The sequence below is a fragment of the Palaemon carinicauda genome, unplaced genomic scaffold (assembly GCF_036898095.1).
Source record: "Palaemon carinicauda isolate YSFRI2023 unplaced genomic scaffold, ASM3689809v2 scaffold260, whole genome shotgun sequence".
NCBI lineage: Eukaryota > Metazoa > Arthropoda > Malacostraca > Decapoda > Palaemonidae > Palaemon > Palaemon carinicauda.
The window spans coordinates 46,337-66,401 of record NW_027170248.1 but is presented as its reverse complement, the minus strand read 5'-3'; the positions used below and the strand labels follow the sequence as shown (position 1 = coordinate 66,401).

The window sequence follows — 20,065 nt, the reverse complement described above, 5'->3', positions numbered from 1 at the left end:
ATGGCTGAGGACCATGAAGCGCGAAGTAGGAGATGATGAATGGAGAAGTATTGAATTATAAGCTCAAGGTACAGACGAGTGCCGAAATCTAACCGAGGCCCTTTGCGTCAATAGGCCTAGGAGGAGATTTGGAGTTGGAAGACCCAGGCCTACATGGCTGAGGACTATGAAGCGCGAAGTAGGAGATGATGAATGGAGAAGTATTGAATTAAAAAGCTCAAGGCACAGACGAGTGCCGAAATCTAACTGAGGCCCTTTGCGTCAATAGGCGTAGGAGATGATGATGATGATGATAACAGCAACATTTTCCAATGCAATTGTAACCAAGATACCTCAATACAGTAGTTTTATTATCCCATCATCATAAATATAAATATTAAAAGTGGAAAATCTTCTTCTTAGTGTATGTAATAATGTACAGAATCACAATTTTATTTGTGATGCACAATGACTCATTCAAATCTTTTCTTCTTCATTCAGGTTTTATCAGAACCTCTTACTACATACACTCACCTTTGGGTTTTACAGAAAGTTTTTTTACAACAACTAGATAGAAATATTCAAATATTGTCCTTTTATTACTTATGAAGTGTCACCTCAGCTATGGTAATTGTTTGCGTGCAGTATTTGAAGATGTACAGTTTATATTACCGTGTAGTTGTAATAATGTAATTTTGTATAGTTAATTGCACATAAGCAGCTACATAATACTTACTGAATTTCTTGGCGAAGTAATTAACAAACAAACTTACAAGGTATTAAAGTGGAATACTTTTGCATGCACATGATTAAGGTATCATAATACATTTGATTTTACCTCTGGTGAAGGTACACTTTGAATACTGTACTTTACTTATATTCAATAAGGAAAAATTACTGCAAAGACCTTCAAATTAGTTCTATTATGTCTCTAAAGGCTCCCCCTAAAGAAATATGACCACAATGGGGTGCCTTTTTTTCCTAAAAAATACACATGACCAAGCTAAACATTATTTACGGCACCAACCTGAGCAGCCCGAGAGCAAAAGAGCCAGGCAAAAAATCTTAAAAATATGAACCAAACATGATCCAAAAACTAGAGGAGAGGAGGAGCAAGAGAGCCAATCAACAAAAAAGAGGTGACGAGGACGCTGACAAAAGACACTAGAAAGTGTCAAAAGGAAGTCCTTGTCACACTCTCCCTTCTATCCGTACCTTGCTTGTAGCAAACAGCAGTCCAACACCTTCCATGCAAACTTGTAAAAGGCCACCCTCGCCGGTCTTCATGTCCTGGACAGGAAATTCGCCGCCAAGCTCCACTCCAGGTAGAGCTCCTACTCCTCTGGCCGCTGCTCGCTCCATAGCCTCTTTTATGCAGTAATAGAGGTCTTTGCACTGAAAATGTAAATATCAAAAGTATTATTTGCAGTAACAATATGTAGTTACATAAAAGAACAAAACACTAATGTTCAGAAGTATTTTCATAATTGGAATATTTATTTTTTGCAAATACACGATCACCTTTTTCATAATTTGAAGATGAGAAAGAGATAGTGTCATAATCCTGAGATAAAATATTTTAGCTTCCAAATCATCATCATCATCATCATCTCCTCTTACGCCTATTGACACAAAGGGCCTCATGAGATGATGATGATTTGGAAGCTAAAATATTTCATCTCAGGATTATATAGCTTCCAAATAATTAAAAATAATTGGTAAAAGAATACAAATGTAAGTAAAATAAATGTATGAATAATATTAGCTGTGCCCAGAAAAAGTTGCATTGATTGTAATTATCCACGAATGGAAAATGAAAGTTTTAAGGGAAATTTGAATCTGTGCTTGTCCGTGTTCTGAACATGTTAAATGTGAAAGGGTAGTTGTGTTGGTATTATAAATGTAAAGGTAGGTGACAGAGAAGGACCTGTATAGAGTTTTTGTGGAGGTAATAAAAATGAATCATCTTGGGGGAATGTGTTTGGAAAGGGATTGATTGTTAGAAACACACAACAATTCTAAAAAACATTCAATAGTTTACTTAAGACACGAGAAAAGGATGAGGAAAAGTGGTTACATTTTGTATGAGTACATAGTAGATGGAAGATCAAGTTGATAAATAATACAAAGAGGATAAGTTAAAGGTATATATGATTTTCATCTGATTAAAGCTAAAGTTTAAATGAAAAAAAGTTTAGCTGGAGAGGAATGTGTGAAATGTGAATATAAATGTAATTGTGATCAAGGAGTGTGGTAGGTTGGCCAGGGCACCAGCCACATGTTGAGATACTACCACTGGAGAGTTATGGGGTCCTTTGACTGACCAGACAGTACTTCATTGGATCCTTCTCTCTGGTTACAGTTCACTTTCCCTTTGCCTACACAGGCACCGAATAGTCTGGCTTATTCTGTCCTCATACACTTGACAACAGTGAGATTACCAAACAATTCTTCTTCACCCAATGGGTTAACTACTGCACTGTAATTGTTCAGTGGCTACTTTCCTCTTGGTAAGGGTAGAAGAGACTTTAGCTATGGTAAGCAGCTCTTCTAGGAGAAGGACACTCCAAAATCAAACCATTGTTCTCTAGTCTTGGGTAGTGCCATAGCCTCTGTACCATGGTCTTCCATTGTCTTGGGATAGAGTTCTCTTGCTTGAGGGTACACTCGGGTACACTATTCTATCTAACTTCTCTTCTTGTTTTGTTAAAGTTTTTCATAGTTGATATAGGAAATATTTGTTTTGGTGTTGTTGCTGTTCTTAGAATGTTTTATTTTTCCTTGTTTCCTTTCCTCACTTGGCTACTTTCCCTATTGGGGCCCCTGGGCTTATAGCATTCTGCGTTTCCAACTATGGTTGTAGCTTAGCAAGTAATAATAATAATAATAATAATAATAATAATAATAATAATAATAATAATAATAATAATAATGTGAAGAAAATGAAAATGGCAAATTAATGAGAAAATGGAAGCCATACAGTCATATTGTGCAGAACGACTTCACCAGGCTCAGTCCTTAGCCTTTGGTTTAAATTTTACAATCCAATCCATACAGACAGGAGGGTGTTTATGTGAATAGAGAGGATAGGAAGAAGTTTAGTAAATAAAACAAAAGATATTAAGTGCATTTACATGATATGAGAGATCATGTATAGGTACATACTGTATAAGGATTAACAAAGGTATCAACAGCAAGGCTATGGAAAAAATATGGTTAAACAATAAAAATTGAAAGATTGTGAAGATAATTTTAGCCCCCTGGTGATCCTGGTCATGACAAAATTGCTGTCTGGCTCATGACTTGCAAATTTTTTTTTACTGTGAGCAATGACGCCATGTGTCAATCTACTTATGTTGACTTTTCATATCGTAACTATAGTCAATTTCTTTTAGCGATGCAGATTTGCACCGATTCACAGCGGTGCCCTTTTAGCTCGGAAAAGTTTCCTGATCGCTGATTGGTTGGACGAGATAATTCTAACCAATCAGCGATCAAGAAACTTTCCCGAGCTAAAAGGGCACCGCTGCGAGTCGGTGCAAATCTGCCTCGATAAAAGAAACGGACTATAATTTGATATACCAGACTTAAAGAAATACTCAATAACCTTAATAATACCTTTTTTGTGTAATATTTATGCAGCTGTGTTTGACCTCCATTTCGTCGCCAAAGACAGAGGACTTTGTTTTTTGGAGAGTAGGTCATGTTGACAAGTCGCTCAAACCACCAACGCTCAACGATGACTCCGCCAACCGAGCGAAGAATAAGGCCGTCGTCACGAACTTCCAAGAACAACAAATCTCCTGGGAATTGAAAGAAAATATATTTCAATTTCTCAGAAGATATTTTACACTTATACAAGGAATAGAATCAAAAGAAGTTTGAGGCAATATATATACTGTACTATAGTCTATTTCTTTTAGCGATGCATATTTGCACCGACTCGCAGCGGTGCCCTTTTAGCTCGGAAAAGTTTCCGGATCGCTGATTGGTTGGACAAGATAATTCTAACCAATCAGCGACCAGGAAACTTTTCAGAGCTAAAAGGGCACCGCCGCGAGTCGGTGCAAATATGCATCGCTAAAAGAAATGGACTACAGTATAGTAATTTTTGTGCAAATATGAGACTAAATCTATAAATTACCTTAATCTTAATCCTACAATATCCTAAGCATTATCAATAAGCCATACTCCAAAATACTGATTCTTATAATTCCAACTTGATTCAGGAACACTTCCACAATGCTAAAACAGGATTTGCTTTGGAAAATCTATCATTTCCATACATTTATTTGAATCGCAAGCTTCACAGCTTTGGGATCCACAAAAATAAATTATATCAGGGTTTACTTCACAGAGAGGTTGTACTTGCATCAAACAATTAGTATTTCTATTGATTTACTGTGATAACAGGCCAGTTGTACAGATAACTTCACAATCCGTAGCCTATGAATCACCCAGAAGTGACTATAGTCCATTTCTTTTAGCGAGTCATATTTGCACCGACTCGCAACGGTGCCCTTTTAGCTCGGAAAAGTTTCCTGATCACTGATTGGTTAGAATGATCTTGTCCATCCAATCAGCGATCAGGAAACTTTTCCGAGCTAAAAGGGCACCGCTGCGAGTCGGTGCAAATATGCCTCGCTAAAAGAAATGGACTATAGATACATCGCCTCAAAAGCAAGCCTGAGGTATACCGAGTGGACAGCCTAATTGAACAAACCTGAAGGTACACTAATTAAAGAAAATATTACAGGTCTCTAGTGGGTCACCAGTGTTCTATTTTTGTTACCTTGAACATCAGATCTCAAACAGATTTAGTATATTTGAGAACAAAGCCCTCAGAAGGATATTGAGAGTTAAATGGCCGGACAGGATTAGAAATGAAATTATAAGACAGATTACTCAAGTGTTATATGTGGATGAGATCATGGTGAGGGGTAGATGAAGATGGTTTGGTCATGCTCTTTGCATTCCGCAAGAGAGATTAGTTCACCAAACATTTAACTGGGCTCCAAAAGGCATTAGAAGAGTTGGAAGACCCAGGCCTACATGACTGAGGACTGAAGTGTGAAGTATATGATGAATGGAGAAGTATTGAATTAAAAGCTGAAGATAAAGACGACCGGCGAAATTTAACCGAGGCCCTTTACGTCAATAGGCGTAGATGATGATGATGAACATCATAATGAGCTTACTTTAAGAAAGAGAAAATTCTGCTTACCACTTCTGAAGCACCTCTTTCATATTTCATATTAACCATAATGGTTCATTTTCATTATGCAGTAGTCCTGTGAATCACTCTTTCATGACAGGTAAGTCTAAAGAATACATACATGAAAAATACACTTAAATGGTACTGTACAATGTAGCCTTGCTGGAAAGCATATGGTACAGAATTCAAGGGCCTTCCTTTCCACCTCACTACAATGCTGTTCCTACATAACTTCATTTGATCTTTTTATACATATATTCAGACACCTTTTATTAAAAACCTGAGCATTTCTTGTAATATAACCCATTACATACTCATGGAAGTTTTCCTGGTTATATTCCATACTTTGGTTACTTTTGGTTAACTATAAACTTTTTCCTTGTCTATTTTCAATCCTCTTCTTTCCCTTCTACACTGCCATATCTTAACTTTTCTTGAACTCCTTCCTCTGATTCTTCTCTTAATACTAGATCAGGTGCATACAGTAACTCCCAAGTGGTTCCCTTTCTGCACTTCAAAACTACGATAAATGGTAAATGACTCGGTGCTCATCTTCAAGACTATTATTCCTCACATTTTTCTGATATACTTGTAACTGTTTTGTTTTTGGTATATCATGGTCATTCCAGTTATTTAGTGACTGGTGACATTATGCAGAGTACTGTAGAAATAAAATATGTGGAAAATGTAACCCACTTCTAACAATAATTGTTCAAGTTATTGCTTACACTTTACATACAAATACAGTACAGTTTAATTCAAAGATGATTCAATGTGAGCACTCTCAAAAGTTGATCTTCAACACAGGCAGAGTAAAACATCCTTAACCACCGATTCACCAACCGCTCATTCAACTATTCACTATGAACATTTTGATAAAATTATTACCAGGCCCTTAAACTGGAAGCAATTGAGTTCTCAAAAGGTACATCGATACAGCTAACCATTTAAAGCAAGGTGCTTGATGCATATTCATTCGGAGTGTTTTCTGTGTGATCAGGTTTGAGATGTACACAATTTGCCTTGTGTCACTCTCAATCTTTTGCCACAGTTTCTCTAGCAAGTAAGCATGAATGAATGATTTAAAGTTTTCAGGCATCCTGACATCTAAGGTCATTGACGCCGAAGTAAGCATGAAGGCGCTAAGCAAAGCAGCCACGTGATAGTGTAGTGTATTCTAAAATAACTGTAGTCATGCCTCCTAAACATGTTTCAAGTGATGCGAATGTTGGCTAAAAGGTTTTATTAGGTGTTGATCTTGGTTGAGAAGACCAATATTCTCAATTCAATCAAGAATGGAAAAAACCTTTGGGGAAGTTGGCCGAAGGTATGGGAAGAGTCTTCCATATGGGAGATTTTTCAGAGGAGGAAGGAAATATGATCGATAATTGCCATCTCCCATGGTACATCTCTAAATTTCATTCAATGATATGTGATAAGGTTCTAGTAAAGATTGAGAGGGCATTAAACTTGCAAATAAAAGATATGACTAAAAGGAGACCCATCAGTTCAATTATGAGGATTTCTCTAAAACATTTAATTTACTGCCTAGCTAAGAAATAAAATCCTTTTCAGCATAAAGGAGGTATACAGTAAATTTAAGAATGTTGAAATTACCCAAGAATCTCCAGAAACACACTATCTTTTCCGAAAATTTTCAGAATTGTTTAAAAAAGGCAAATACAGTACAATCCTAAAAATACGTTTTCACCAGTGATGAGAAGGCGCTTTGTTCGAAAAAAGAAAAAGGCCCAGTAAAACATACATTAAAAAACGTGCCAAACAAGCACCAGGGTTCAAGGCATGGTAGAATCAGCTGACCTTGGCTCTGTGGTAAGGAGGCGGTTCATATAACAAGACAACGCCTGGTTGTCTAGCTCTAAGAACCCCCTCACCTTGAAGAATAAAAACAACTATACGCTTCCAGTTTCGGGCAACACAATGCCAAGGCCTCGGTCAATATATTCTTTTCAAACAGCAGCTCAATAAAGGCTTCACTCCTGAAGTGAAAACATGCCTTGAGAAGGAAGGCCTAGCATTCAAAAGCTTATTTATGCTGTATAGAAAAAAATTTATTGACAATTCACCTTTCCTTGCCCACATATTTCAAGTGGGCTAAATTTTAACTATTGTATGCACAAGTTAGTATACAAGGGAAGCCACCTCTCTTACAATATCAATTTGAAATGTTATTTCCCAAGATACAGTACTTTTCTGGAAAAAATAACAGATATATTTACAGTTCATAGGTACTACTAATACTTTGAGCAACATAAACACTTAAAAAAAGTTACTTTTACTCAATCCGATTTTAACTGTAACTCACCGGATGCATCTGTACCAGAATGCACTGTAAAGCTCTGTCTGTGCATCTGACGAGACCCAAGAGGCCGGAGATCAATGTCATTCCCATGCTGCAAAACAAGAATTTGAATGATAATATGAACTATAGTCCATTTCTTTTAGCGATGCATATTTGCACCGACTCGCGGCGGTGCCCTTTTAGCTCTGAAAAGTTTCCTGATTGCTGATTGGTTAGAATTATCTTGTCCAACCAATCAGCGATCCGGAAACTTTTCCGAGCTAAAAGGGCACCGCTGCGAGTCGGTGCAAATATGCATCGCTAAAAGAAATGGACTATAGATATTAGTGACAGTAGGAAATATTCCTCACACAATATAAATTTTCTAATTAAGAAATGAATGCGGTATATCATTGTCATGTCTAGAAATTTCCTGAAAGCGGATTTAATAACTTCCTAAATAAGTTGGAAAATAATAAAACAATCCAGAGGCTTACCAAATTATTAATCTGATCTAGAAGCTCATTCACCTCTTGGCTGTATACAAGGCCAATGTGTGATTTGCCAAGAAGTCTTCGAACTTTTCTTTTTATGTCCTCTTTTCTCACATTCACCATCACCATAAAGGCCACAAGGTTATATAACATAGTTGACAGCAGTCGGTCCTCTTCGTGTTCCAATCTCTTCCTCTCGGATTCGCTCAAGTTATTATACCTATGGAATAATTAAGGAGTTTAAACTATTTTCACTATCTCAAATTAGTTTAAAAAGACTACATCATTGTGTTCACTCACGGCATTGGTTCTTAACCCTTTTACCCCCAGGCTATTTGGAAATTTCCAACCCTTAACCCCCAGGGGGTTATTTTTTTTCCCAGCACATTTTGCAGTATAATTTTTTTAAATTGCTCTAACAGCCTTAATTTTTGTCATAGAGAGGTCAGGTTGGTTTCATTCTCTTGGAAAATGCCTGAATTTTCTAAAAAAAATTATCAAAAATATGAAGAAAAAAAACTTTTTATAGCATTTTTTTGCAAGGACGTACCGGTACGTCCATGGGGGTAAAGGGATGGCTTTTGTGAAACGTACTAGTACGTCCTTTGGGGGTAAAAGGGTTAAGTGAGATGGAAAAAGTGAAGCAAAGTTAGGTTAAGATGATAGAAAGCTATCAGGTACTGTCGATAGAAAAGATCAAAACGTAGAAGCAATATAGATAAGGCTAAAGAGACACTAGAAGTAACATTTAGTATAATCTAAAAATTCTCATGCAAGGCCTCTTGTATTTGGTACCCTGCCATGAGCGATACAGTATACAAAATACTAAAGATTGATAAAAACATTTTTCAAATGATCAAAATGGGTCATGAACTACCAATCACTAAGAAGAGAACCTTACCTCTCCATCATTTCACTGGGACCCTGGTCCATGCCCACCATATCTCTCTCTTGAGCAACGGCATCGAGAAAACAGTCTTCCCAAAACTGCATCTGGTCCCATAATGGTGATCTTTCTTTGCCAATGAGACCTAAGAAAGAGAATAAGGTTCCATTATTTCATTTTGAATTATATTTGTGGTTTCACAGTTCATGAAATAAGTACTTAATAGATTTGCCTTAAAATTTCAAAGTATACAAGATTGACTAAAACCCAAGAGTCAGGAAAAATATACTAATCTAGATTTCAAAGAGACCTTTCATGTTCCAAATACAAAGTTATTTGTATTCTGAAGAGGAAGGAGGTGGTCCCTTACAAAGTCGGTAATTCCGAGAGAAAAATTAAATAAAGAAACTAAGAGATCCTCAAACTCTTTTGGGACAGTTTCATGCTACACAGTGCATTGAGGAATAGTGGTGTCAGTGCACCCCATACGAAGCACCGTAGGCTTTACTTTAAGGGTCTTTGAGTTTTTTTTTGGTCCCTGGCTGCACTGGCTTTTCATCCTAATTTTCCTCCGTTCCCATATTCATCTTTCTTCCTTCTTGCTGTTCAACCTCTTTAATTTCTACTCCATAGTGCAACTGCTGTATTTTACCCCAGTTGCACTTTAGCAATGAATGGTTTCATGGATCTAAATACCAGGCTTTACTGCATTGTCCAAGTTCATACATACATACATACATATACCAAGGCACTTCCCCCAATTTTGGGGGGTAGCCGACATCAACAAATGAAACAAAAACAAAAAGGGGACCTCTACTCTCTACGTTCCTCCCAGCCTGACCTCTACTCTCTACGTTCCTCCCAGCCTGACAAGGGACTCAACCGAGTTCAGCTGGTACTGCTAGGGTGCCATAGCCCACCCTCCCCCGTTATCCACCACAGTTCATAAATCAATCTAATGCAAACAACAGAAATTTCTATTTTCGCCTATTTTCAGTTTTGTCTAGATAAAGGCTCTCCTTGGGTATCAATATTTATATTCCAATGCATTACAGAATTCCTTCTCTTAAGAAATAATATGGACAAATTGAGGCAAACCTTTTAGTCTTGAAATACTTTTGGCATTGAAAGTAAGTAAAAGAGAAAATAATTTTGCAAAACCAAATCCTGCATTATAGGAAAGAACCTGGAGTTTACTAATAAATTTATTTGAGGCTGAAGCTCAAAGAAAAAGTATTTTGGCTGTGAGATCTTTTAAAAGAATTGTCTTCCAAAGATTCAGAACAAGAGGTTTTTAAATGCAGTATTACGAGACTATGTCTAAATTCCAATTATATATTCTGACAACTCGAGGTTACTCAATAACAAGAGACTTGAAAACATCTGCAATAATAGTTAATGTAGATACATCTAATCACAGGTTCTTAGAACTGTATTAAGCATTGGTGTATAACTACCAATAGCTACAAGACAATTTATTTTCATAGCTACAAGACAATTTATTTTCATAAAAAAGAAACTAAAAAAATTCACTTTACCATCCAAAACAGTTTTTGTTACTGAAACATTCCTAGATCTGCACCAACCATAATGCAGATTCCATTGTACATGCATACATATACCAAGGCACTTCTCCCAATTTTGGGGGGTAGCCGACATCAACAAATGAAACAAAACAAAAAAGGGGACCTCTACTCTCTACGTTCCTCCCAGCCTGACAAGGGACTCAGCTGAGTTCAGCTGGTTCTGTTAGGGTGCCACAGCCCACCCTCCCCCGTTATCCACCACAGATGAAGCTTCATAATGCTGAATCCCCTACTGCTGCTACCTCCGCGGTCATCTAAGGCACCGCAGGAAGCAGCAGGGCCTACCGGAACTGCGTCACAATCGCTCGCCATTCATTCCTATTTCTAGCACGCTCTCTTGCCTCTCTCACATCTATCCTCCTATCACCCAGAGCTTCCTTCACTCCATCCATCCACCCAAACCTTGGCCTTCCCCTTGTACTTCTCCCATCAACTCTTGCATTAATCACCTTCTTTAGCAGACAGCCATTGCATCTGATATAAATTATTGGTGCAATGTCTCTTGGATCCTAAAAGTCTAAAAGACCTTAAAAACCTTTCTCCTCTGAGAATACGGTGGGCAGTTTTCATTCAGTTACATGCAGTGTGTGGGGGTTTGTATGAACCACAGTGGATATTTGTTTGAGAAGATTGGTCTTGTAAAGGCAATCTTCTTGGACGCTGGTAACAAAGGCCACAAATCTGTAAACCATTCTTTACGAGGCCAAAAGGTATGTAAACAGATGAAACACCTGGATTTTTAACCAGCCTGCCTTTTACTGAAAATGTTTCCAACATTATCTCACCAAAAACATAAATTTCTATAATAAAACTTGTGTCTTCTCGCCATCTACCCTAAAACTAAAAAATGTTCTTTCCTCTTTCCTTGTAATGTCTTTACCCTTTAATGAAGTATCGAGTTACCTAGCAGTCGATAGCAATCCTCTGTTTTGTGAAACAAGTTAACTTTTAAAATCTGCAAAGCAAGTAATCTCACCAATTTTTACCATTTTCTAAAAATAAACTTACCTTCAAAGAGATATGTTCGACCAGAATCTGGTGAAGGAGTAGTCGATGTTGGTATCATGTTACCAGCATGGTACCTGAATCCAGTGGAGAGAGAGGACTTGCTAGACCACATACTCGAGGTTCTTTTGGAGCCACGGGGAAACTGAAAAAATAAATTTTAAATTTAGTTGATTTATTGTGAAATAACTAAAGGTTGTCTTTTAAGATCCTCATGCTAAAAAATGTAAATGATGGTGTAGTGAAGGTTTTAACAAAGAACAGGAATTACCACCAAAATTGTAAATATTGTGTTATCATAATCATCATCATACAAATTTTTCAGGTTAGCCATTTCGTTCTTTCCATAGGGGATTAACCCTTTTACCCCCAAAGGACGTACTGGTACGTTTCACAAAACTCATCCCTTTACCCCCATGGACGTACCGGTACGTCCATGCAAAAAAATGCTATTTAAATTTTTTTTTTGCATATATGATAATATTTTGAGAATCATCAGGCATTTTCCAAGAGAATGAGAACAACCTGACCTCTCTATGACAAAAATTAAGGCTTTTAGAGGAATTAAAAAAATATATACTGCAAAATGTGCTTGAAAAAAAATAACCCAATGGGGCTTAAGGGTTGGAAATTTCCAAATAGCCTGGAGGTAAAAGGGTTAAGATATGAAATGAGGTCTTTCTATTTTCTTTATTGTCTATTCTGTCCAGCACTGACTTGCTGAACTCCAAGGAAGGCAAGGCTTTCTTCTATCATCTTTTCCTTAAGCTTTTCTGACAAACCATTCAACTGTATCAGAGAAATTGTGCCACTTTAAAATTTCAACTTTCAAATAATAGAAGGTTAACAACACTGAGAAAGTATAAAATTTTAACTTTCAAACAATAGAAGGTTAACAACACTGAGAAAGTATAAAATTTTAACTTTCAAATAATAGAAGGTTAACAACACTGAGAAAGTATAAAATTTTAACTTTCAAATAATCGAAGGTTAACAACACTGAGAAAGTATAAAATTTTAACTTTCAAATAATCGAAGGTTAACAACACTGAGAAAGTATAAAATTTTAACTTTCAAATAATCGAAGGTTAACAACACTGAGAAAGAATAAAATTTTAACTTTCAAATAATCGAAGGTTAACATCACTGAGAAAGTATAAAATTTTAACTTTCAAATAATAGAAGGTTAACAACACTGAAAAAGTTTTATTACACATATAAAACAACTTTTCTTCTCTCAAAACCTTGGCACTGTAAAATTTTAATTATTGAAATTCTTTTACTATACATTCTTTAATTTTATTATTTATCCAAATCATATGCAATGAACAAGGAAAATATATAATTTCTGTTTTTCATTATTCATTCATTCATTAACCTTGAATGCTTCTTCCAATTTTCAATATTTAAGAAAAAATTATTTTGTAATCATCTACCCATTACTATAAAACAATGAATAATAACTCAAGTTATATTTGCATGGAAGTACAAATGATTTTTTCAGTTAATAAACTACTCAGAGAAAAAGTAGTGTTAAATTCTAATATATATTAACTATGATTGACTGAATGTTAACCAATATTTCACAGAGATATTCATCTGTATTTTTTCAATCATCTACTCATTCATGTTTTAATCAGTTATATTTAAGATTAAATCAATATTAAGGAAATAATATCTGCATAAACATTATTAGCATTCATTTCTGAATTATTCATCAACTTGAAATGAAACAAGTATATGCTCTAAGGTTCGGTAGCGAATCCCAAGTTGACAACTTCGTAGTGTGTAAACTTCCCAGGTGAACTGAAGTTTGTCACGCTTGTTTGGCTTGCACATTCAAGCACATTATTTACATGATGGTGTCACGAAATACAATATCGATACAAGTCTCATGAGCAATTTTAATATTTATCATTTTGATAACTTCTCTCCAGGTCATTGTAATTATACATATGAAGCTCCAGCCTTCAACGTTCAACAAGACAAAAATTCTTTGCATACCCTCTCCACTGGGGGTCTCCCTTGTAGCAGCCCCTCCCAGAAGTTGACTCTGAACATCAACGGATGGAATATAAGTCTGAATACATCTAACAGGGCCTTTGATTTTACTTTTTTATACTTTTATCAAAGATTTACTGGTGTTTCCCAGTCGGGGGTTCTAGTCCCGCTCAGACTCGTTAGTGCCATTAGTATCTGCAACCTTACCATCCTTGTGAGCTAAGGTTGAGGGGTTTGGGGGAGCCTATAGGTCTATCAGCTGAGTCATCAGCAGCCACGGCCTGGCTCTCCCTGGTCCTAGCTTGGGTGGAGAGGAGGCTTGGCACTGATCATACAATATATGGTCAGTCTCTAGGGCATTGTCCTGCTTGATAGGGGAATGTCACTGTCCCTTGCCTCTGCCATTCATGAGCGACCTTTAAACCTTTAAACTAATTTCAACAAAGAATATAAAAGCAATAATCATATATCAAGAGTCACCAAAACATAAGAAATCTTACAATGCCTTGCTCTAGCTCGGAGTCTGATACTGTAGATCGTATGGACTGATTCGATACTCTCTGCCTTTGGAATGCCGGATTAGTGATAATGGAACCAGTATCACTCGCTCCACAAGAGGGAGGTCCTTCCGATCCCTGCACAGTGTCTCCAGCCTCTGAGTCCTGTATTAATTCAAGAGTATAAGAATCTCATAAGGATAATGATAAGGATATAAGGATAGGGAAGTGGGGAATATGGGGGAAGGAAGAGTACCCCTGGATACAATCCAGTTTAAAGCCCAAAGGCAGGTACTCGGGATGGGAAAAGATAAGGAAAAAGGGAGAAAGGGAAATACAGGAGAAGAATAAAAGAGAGGGGCAGACCCTCTTGCGATGTTAGATAGGATTAGAAGCAGTTTGAATAAGGAAAAGACAGGCAGGAAAAGGAAAGGTTTTTTGGTTCTATGTCTAGCCCTGTTGCAGGAGTATGTCTGTCTGACACCTATTTTGATGGTTAATGAAAGTTATGATTTAGGACAAATTTATGATGTTCAATATCAGTAAGAATCTCATGTAACTAATAAAGCTACACTGTATATACAATTTGAGTCTGGAAATAACTTCAAAAATTCATTATTGAAATTGGAAATATTCAAAATTTGATTAGATTCTACCTCTCGAGACTTTTTACATTATTCAAATTTTGCTATTTATTAATTTCGCTATCTATTCAACTTTACCTGAGACTGCAACTTAGAGAGCAATAACTTCATAAATTCATTATTCAAATTGAAAATATTCAAAATTTGATTTGATTCTACCTCTCGAGACTTTTTACATTATTCAAATTTCGCTATTTATTAATTTCGCTATCTATTCAACTTTACCTGAGACTGCAGCTTAGAGAGCAATACGTGTCGTTTCTGTACAAGCAAGTCTCTAAGAACATCTGGCGTTGCTGTTTCGGATAAATCCGCATCTGGAGACCTTATGGGATCATGAACTACACGGGGGCCTGAGGTAAGAAAAGGGCTATCTGTAAAATAGCGAAAAGCAGTTTAGTACAGGTGTCATAACTATCCTCACTCAATAAAGCACTGCATAATGTTGGGAATGGCAAGTCAGATACAGAAATCTGACTTGGCTTAAGTTTTATCATCACTACTGTGTCTTTTGGGGGTAGTTTTCTTGATACAAATTATAAATGAATGATTTTTCAATATATATATTTTTCAAACTGATTATCATGCATTTTAGAAGTATATAATAAATAAATAATGCACAAGACAAAATGAGATGAAACATAAACATAAGGAGAAATATTAAAATCACAGAAAACACCATAAATTTTTGCTGAACAAAGCAAAGTTAATTATCTTATAGAGTAAAATTTTAATAATAAAATCTATTACTTCAATACTGACTGAATATTCTTACTTATATATTTCAAGTTCCAGCTTTAAGAAGAAAAAGTTGATATGAGAGTTTCTACCTAGATTTGAATAGCCCTTGCCCTAGTGTTGACATAATCCATCACTATATAGTACAATGATACTATTAGTATTACCATACATTGTTTAAATTTTCACTTTTCTTTGGGTTCACAAGATTATGGGAAGGTGGGAATGCATATACTGTTTAAAAATCTGGGTAAGTATTGACATTTGGAGAAGTATTGAAATAAACAAACTTAATGAAATTTTTTTATTACTATACTCAACTAATGTTCATGATGCTTTCATCTCCGAAAGCTTGGTTATAGCGACGTTAGTCCTTTAAATTGAAAAATAACCCGTTTTCTTTCCCTCCAAAATACAAATACCTTTATTGATCAATGAGACTACTGACAATAACATGCAGCGTCAATAGTCCGCAAAAAGTTCGAACTTCAGAAGTTCCACCGTTTCAACTGCCAGATTAGAAAGGTCATTTTGAAATTTGACAACAGCTAGAAGAAAACTTTTAGAATAACTGTGTAGTATTGATACTGTGTAGTATTGAATCTTATGATGGAAATGCAAGGCTTAGAATTAACTGCACACCTACTAATACATACTGTATAAGATAGTACAGTACGGGATGATATGAATGCAAAGGATGGTCAGAAATGACAAATCTTAACCCTGGAAAGGTATGATGGGTCGTATGCGACCCCTACAGCATTTTCAAAACCTGTTTTTTCCCCATAAATCATCAGCTGTCTCGAATATGGAAGTGATCGACCTGCAAGGGGTGACTAGTCTACATGCCATTGTCTGCTTTAGGACTGATTTTCGTCTAACTTCCCTCCTTCCCCGTTTTTTTACCCCCCCAGGGGTCGACCTCGACCCTGACATACCTTTATAGGGGTAAGTGATCAAACAGCAAAGTTATTACATAATTATAAATTGTCGAAGTGTTGATACTTGTTTGGTTCTTTATAGTTGGAAAGTGTGGATGGATGGTGTGTCTACCACTTGCATGACATTGGTTTTGGCTAAGATGCCATATATTGCCATGAGGTCCATTTTCCCTCAAATGCTAATTTCTGAATTTTTTTTATTTTTTGCAAATTTGATTTTTTTCTATTTATTTTGAATTTATCTTCAATAAATGCCAGCAGGCAGTATTCCCTCGGCATGGATGTCATCAACACACTTCTAATGGAGTTAAAAAGAGATCTTGATGATAATATGGAGTTTGCAACCCCATTCTTTATTTCAAGTGGTAGATTGGGCTGTAAGAGTTGTTGCGGTCTCTGCGGCCATTTTGTTGACATACCCGAAAGGTAAGTTGGTATATCTCTATATATTCTTGTTCTGTATAGAATTCGTGATATTTTGGTATATTTTAATGCATAAATATCATATTTTATAGGAGATACAATGATTTTCATAAGAAATTTACATTGTGAAACTAGGCCGTCAAAAAATGACCTTTAGATTTCGCCCCTGATATAACAGTAAATTACATCTTAGTGCACATTTTATTATGTATTTCTGTTCTAGGATAATATGAGTTTATTCTTTAAAAAAAAATTAGCCTCATCCTATTTCATTTGGGTACCCAAAAAAATTCATGAAATTTGGACAAATTTTTTTGGCCAAAAAAAGTTACCCTTTTCTCCTCATTTCAGATCTTGACTTCTATGGGTCCAACTCATTTCCAGCAATTACACGCTGTTCCTTTGCCATCTAAGAAGGTGTCCCTAAAGGGATTTATGTGTATATGTATATTTCTATATTTTGTGAATATTTACGTCGTCTTTTTTTTGTACTGTATACTTAAATTTTTAATATATTTCCAATAAATAATTAATTTGTAGATGGGTATCATTTATATTTTCAGTAGTTTTTAGCATTCTTTGAAGTATTTTTAGCAAATCAAACAATACAGATTGATGCATAACTAAATTTTTCCTGAATTTTTTTCGGAGTCGGGGTCGCGCGCGACCGAGTATACCCTTAAAGGGGTGTCCGAGGAGCGTACCTATCCAGGGTTAAGTAATATGTCCAAAGAACTAACTGAACAATGATGACAGATTAATATCCTGATCAGGGATAGGAAATTTAATAGACCAAAGGATTTTGTCCAACAAATTATAATGAGAGTAAGCAGTTGGAGACCTGACAGAACAATACAAACGTCCTCAGGACAGATTGATCACCGGAAATCTTCAGAGACTTTCTCAACATATAAAATATTTTTACTATTGAAAAAGAAAGACAGTTGTTGAGGAGCCACTGTCTTTCACCTACTTACTATGATACTTTTAGTTTTATTAGGGTTCAACGTCATGCCCCATGATTTGTATTATGTACTAATTTTACCTATGTCTCTATTACGGTTGTGGTGCTTCGCCAGACTGGGGTTCGAGTCCCGCTCAAACTCGTTAGTTCCTTTGGTCGCTGCAACCTCCTAAGGATGGGGTTTTTTGAGGATCCTATAGGTCTATTTGCTGAGTTATCAACAGCCACTGACTGGGCCTTCTTGGTCCTAGCTTGGGTGGAGAGGTGGCTTGGGCACTGATCATAAGTATATATGGTCAGTCTCTGGGCATTGTCCTGCTTGATAGGGCAATGTTACTTTTCCTTGCCTCTGCCATTCATAAGCAGCCTTTAAACCTTTAAGGGATTCAGCTACCACAGGTCTACATTCAGGAGACAGAACGATGCGAAGAGTAGAATCATCCGATATGCAACAAGCTTGTTTTCCAGGATAAACCAGACATCATATTACGAAAAGTAGTGGGATGGGAATAATATCCCGAGGAACACCACATATTACATTTCTATAATCATTATGATGCTCATCAACAACCACTCTTTATAATCTATTACTTGAAAAAAATCAGTATTAATGCTAAGAAAAGACCCACCAACTCCCATCTGTTCAAGTTGCAATACAAGCACCTCATAAATAACATGGACAAAGGCAGCACTAAAATTAGGGCTAATCATACAAATTTCCTGACCACAATCAAGGGATTTATGTACAGCACTGGGAATTCATAGAAAGGGATCACATGTTCCAAGACCTTTGCCAAATTTAAACTGCAAACTAGGGCAAAAACAATTACCTTCAGCTTACCAATATAGTTAATATGAGCAGTCTAGAAATTGGATGATGACCAGCAGGGTTAGAGCTATCACAAACATATTTACATAAAGGAATGACTTTACCAATTATCCAACAAGTGCAAATTCAACCTCTTCTTCTTAACTTGCTTAAGTCCTCCAGGCTGGCGTAGCTAGAGATCAAAGGGTACGGGGGGGAGGGGGGGGGGGATAAAGATGCCCCCTTCCCCTACCCTCGTGAGTTGATGATAATTGTAAGTGTACACTTACTATTACTTTCTGGCCCTGTTTTGGAGACTCTGGGGACATTTTCAAAAATAGCTAGAGGAATTAACCTCCTTCATTTCACTATGAACAACTAGCCCAGTCTTTTCTGGATTTCCCCTTAAACTAAATACGAGTTTTCTTTTACATTTAGAATTTTAACAATATCAGTCATTTTCTGAACATACCTCTTCATAATTCTTCACAACAATGATCTTAATAACAATATTCCATCATAAGACACAAAGTTAGAGAGGATCAAGATTTTCCATTGATAACTTGAAGGCCAATCACAAGAATTACTTTTAAATACAAAAAAAATATCTCTTATTATCGTTAATATTCTAAATGAGAAAATCCACCCAATCTAAAAGTAGGCACACACTGATACTTCGAAACCGAAGTTGACGAGAAGACTGAACGGACAAAAAGGCTGTGGCGTCCATAAGCTGAGGTTATTGCCATTAAATATCATATTATCTTAATGCTGTACAAGAGTCCCAAGGCTAATGAGAGGAAAGAAAACTGGAAAGTTTAACTTTCATGGCATGTGTCGATATAAAACCACGCTTTGAGAGAGAAGCAATACGAACATCTGGGGAGTTTCATAATAATAATGCCTTATGACTAATCTATGACTAACCTATAATCAACTACTGTAAAGCAAAAATATACAATATAGAAATCACCGCCTGTTTTTATCATGACACTATTAGCAAGAGAACTAATTTTTCTTCCTCTTGTTTTATTAAAGTTTTTATAGTTTATATAGGAAATATTTATCTTAATGTTACTATTCTTAAAATATTTTATATTTCCTTGATTCCTTTTCTCACTGGGCTATTTTCCCTGTTAGGGACACTGGGCTAATACCATCCAGTTTTTTCAACTAGGGTTGTAGCTTGACAAGTAATAATATTAATAATATTAGTTATTGCACTTAGTACAAATGCATGCTAAAATATAACTTTAAAAATTTAAAAAGCACTTACCAGATTGTGAAGATTTTCTTGAACATTCAGAGCTTTCGTAGGGTGGTTGAGGAGAATGGGGAGGAAGCGGAGACCCTTGGGGGCTTCCTGGGGATGGGAGATTCTCAAGGCTGCCCAAGGGACTGGAAGACTGTTAAGAGAGATAATAAATCATTCAATACAGTATTTTGGTACCTATAAAATCTTATATAAAGTCCAATGAAAAGAAAATAATAAATGTTCTGGTTTTATACGCAAGTTAAAACAAGCATCGAATAATCTGTTATTTAAGTCAAAATTTTAAGCCAGAGAAACTATAGAAAAAAA

At 36.2% G+C, this 20,065-nt stretch overlaps 1 protein-coding gene across 7 annotated transcripts in view; it reads right to left on the bottom strand.

Annotated features, from left to right (window-relative positions):
- LOC137636256 (MAP kinase-activating death domain protein-like) overlaps positions 1-20,065 on the bottom strand; it is a 105,733-nt gene that overhangs the window by 52,617 nt on the left and 33,051 nt on the right. For 6 of the 7 annotated variants that reach the window (XM_068368687.1, XM_068368688.1, XM_068368691.1 and 3 more), the window contains 9 exons: positions 19,760-19,889; positions 14,835-14,983; positions 13,969-14,130; positions 11,471-11,612; positions 8,892-9,021; positions 7,994-8,210; positions 7,521-7,608; positions 3,598-3,782; positions 1,195-1,374 (listed from right to left, as the gene is read on the bottom strand). In XM_068368687.1, the coding sequence (XP_068224788.1) occupies positions 1,195-1,374; positions 3,598-3,782; positions 7,521-7,608; positions 7,994-8,210; positions 8,892-9,021; positions 11,471-11,612; positions 13,969-14,130; positions 14,835-14,983; positions 19,760-19,889 (1,383 nt within the window). The remainder of the gene's footprint in view (positions 1-1,194; positions 1,375-3,597; positions 3,783-7,520; positions 7,609-7,993; positions 8,211-8,891; positions 9,022-11,470; positions 11,613-13,968; positions 14,131-14,834; positions 14,984-19,759; positions 19,890-20,065) is intronic. The other variant, XM_068368689.1, reaches the window with a different exon arrangement.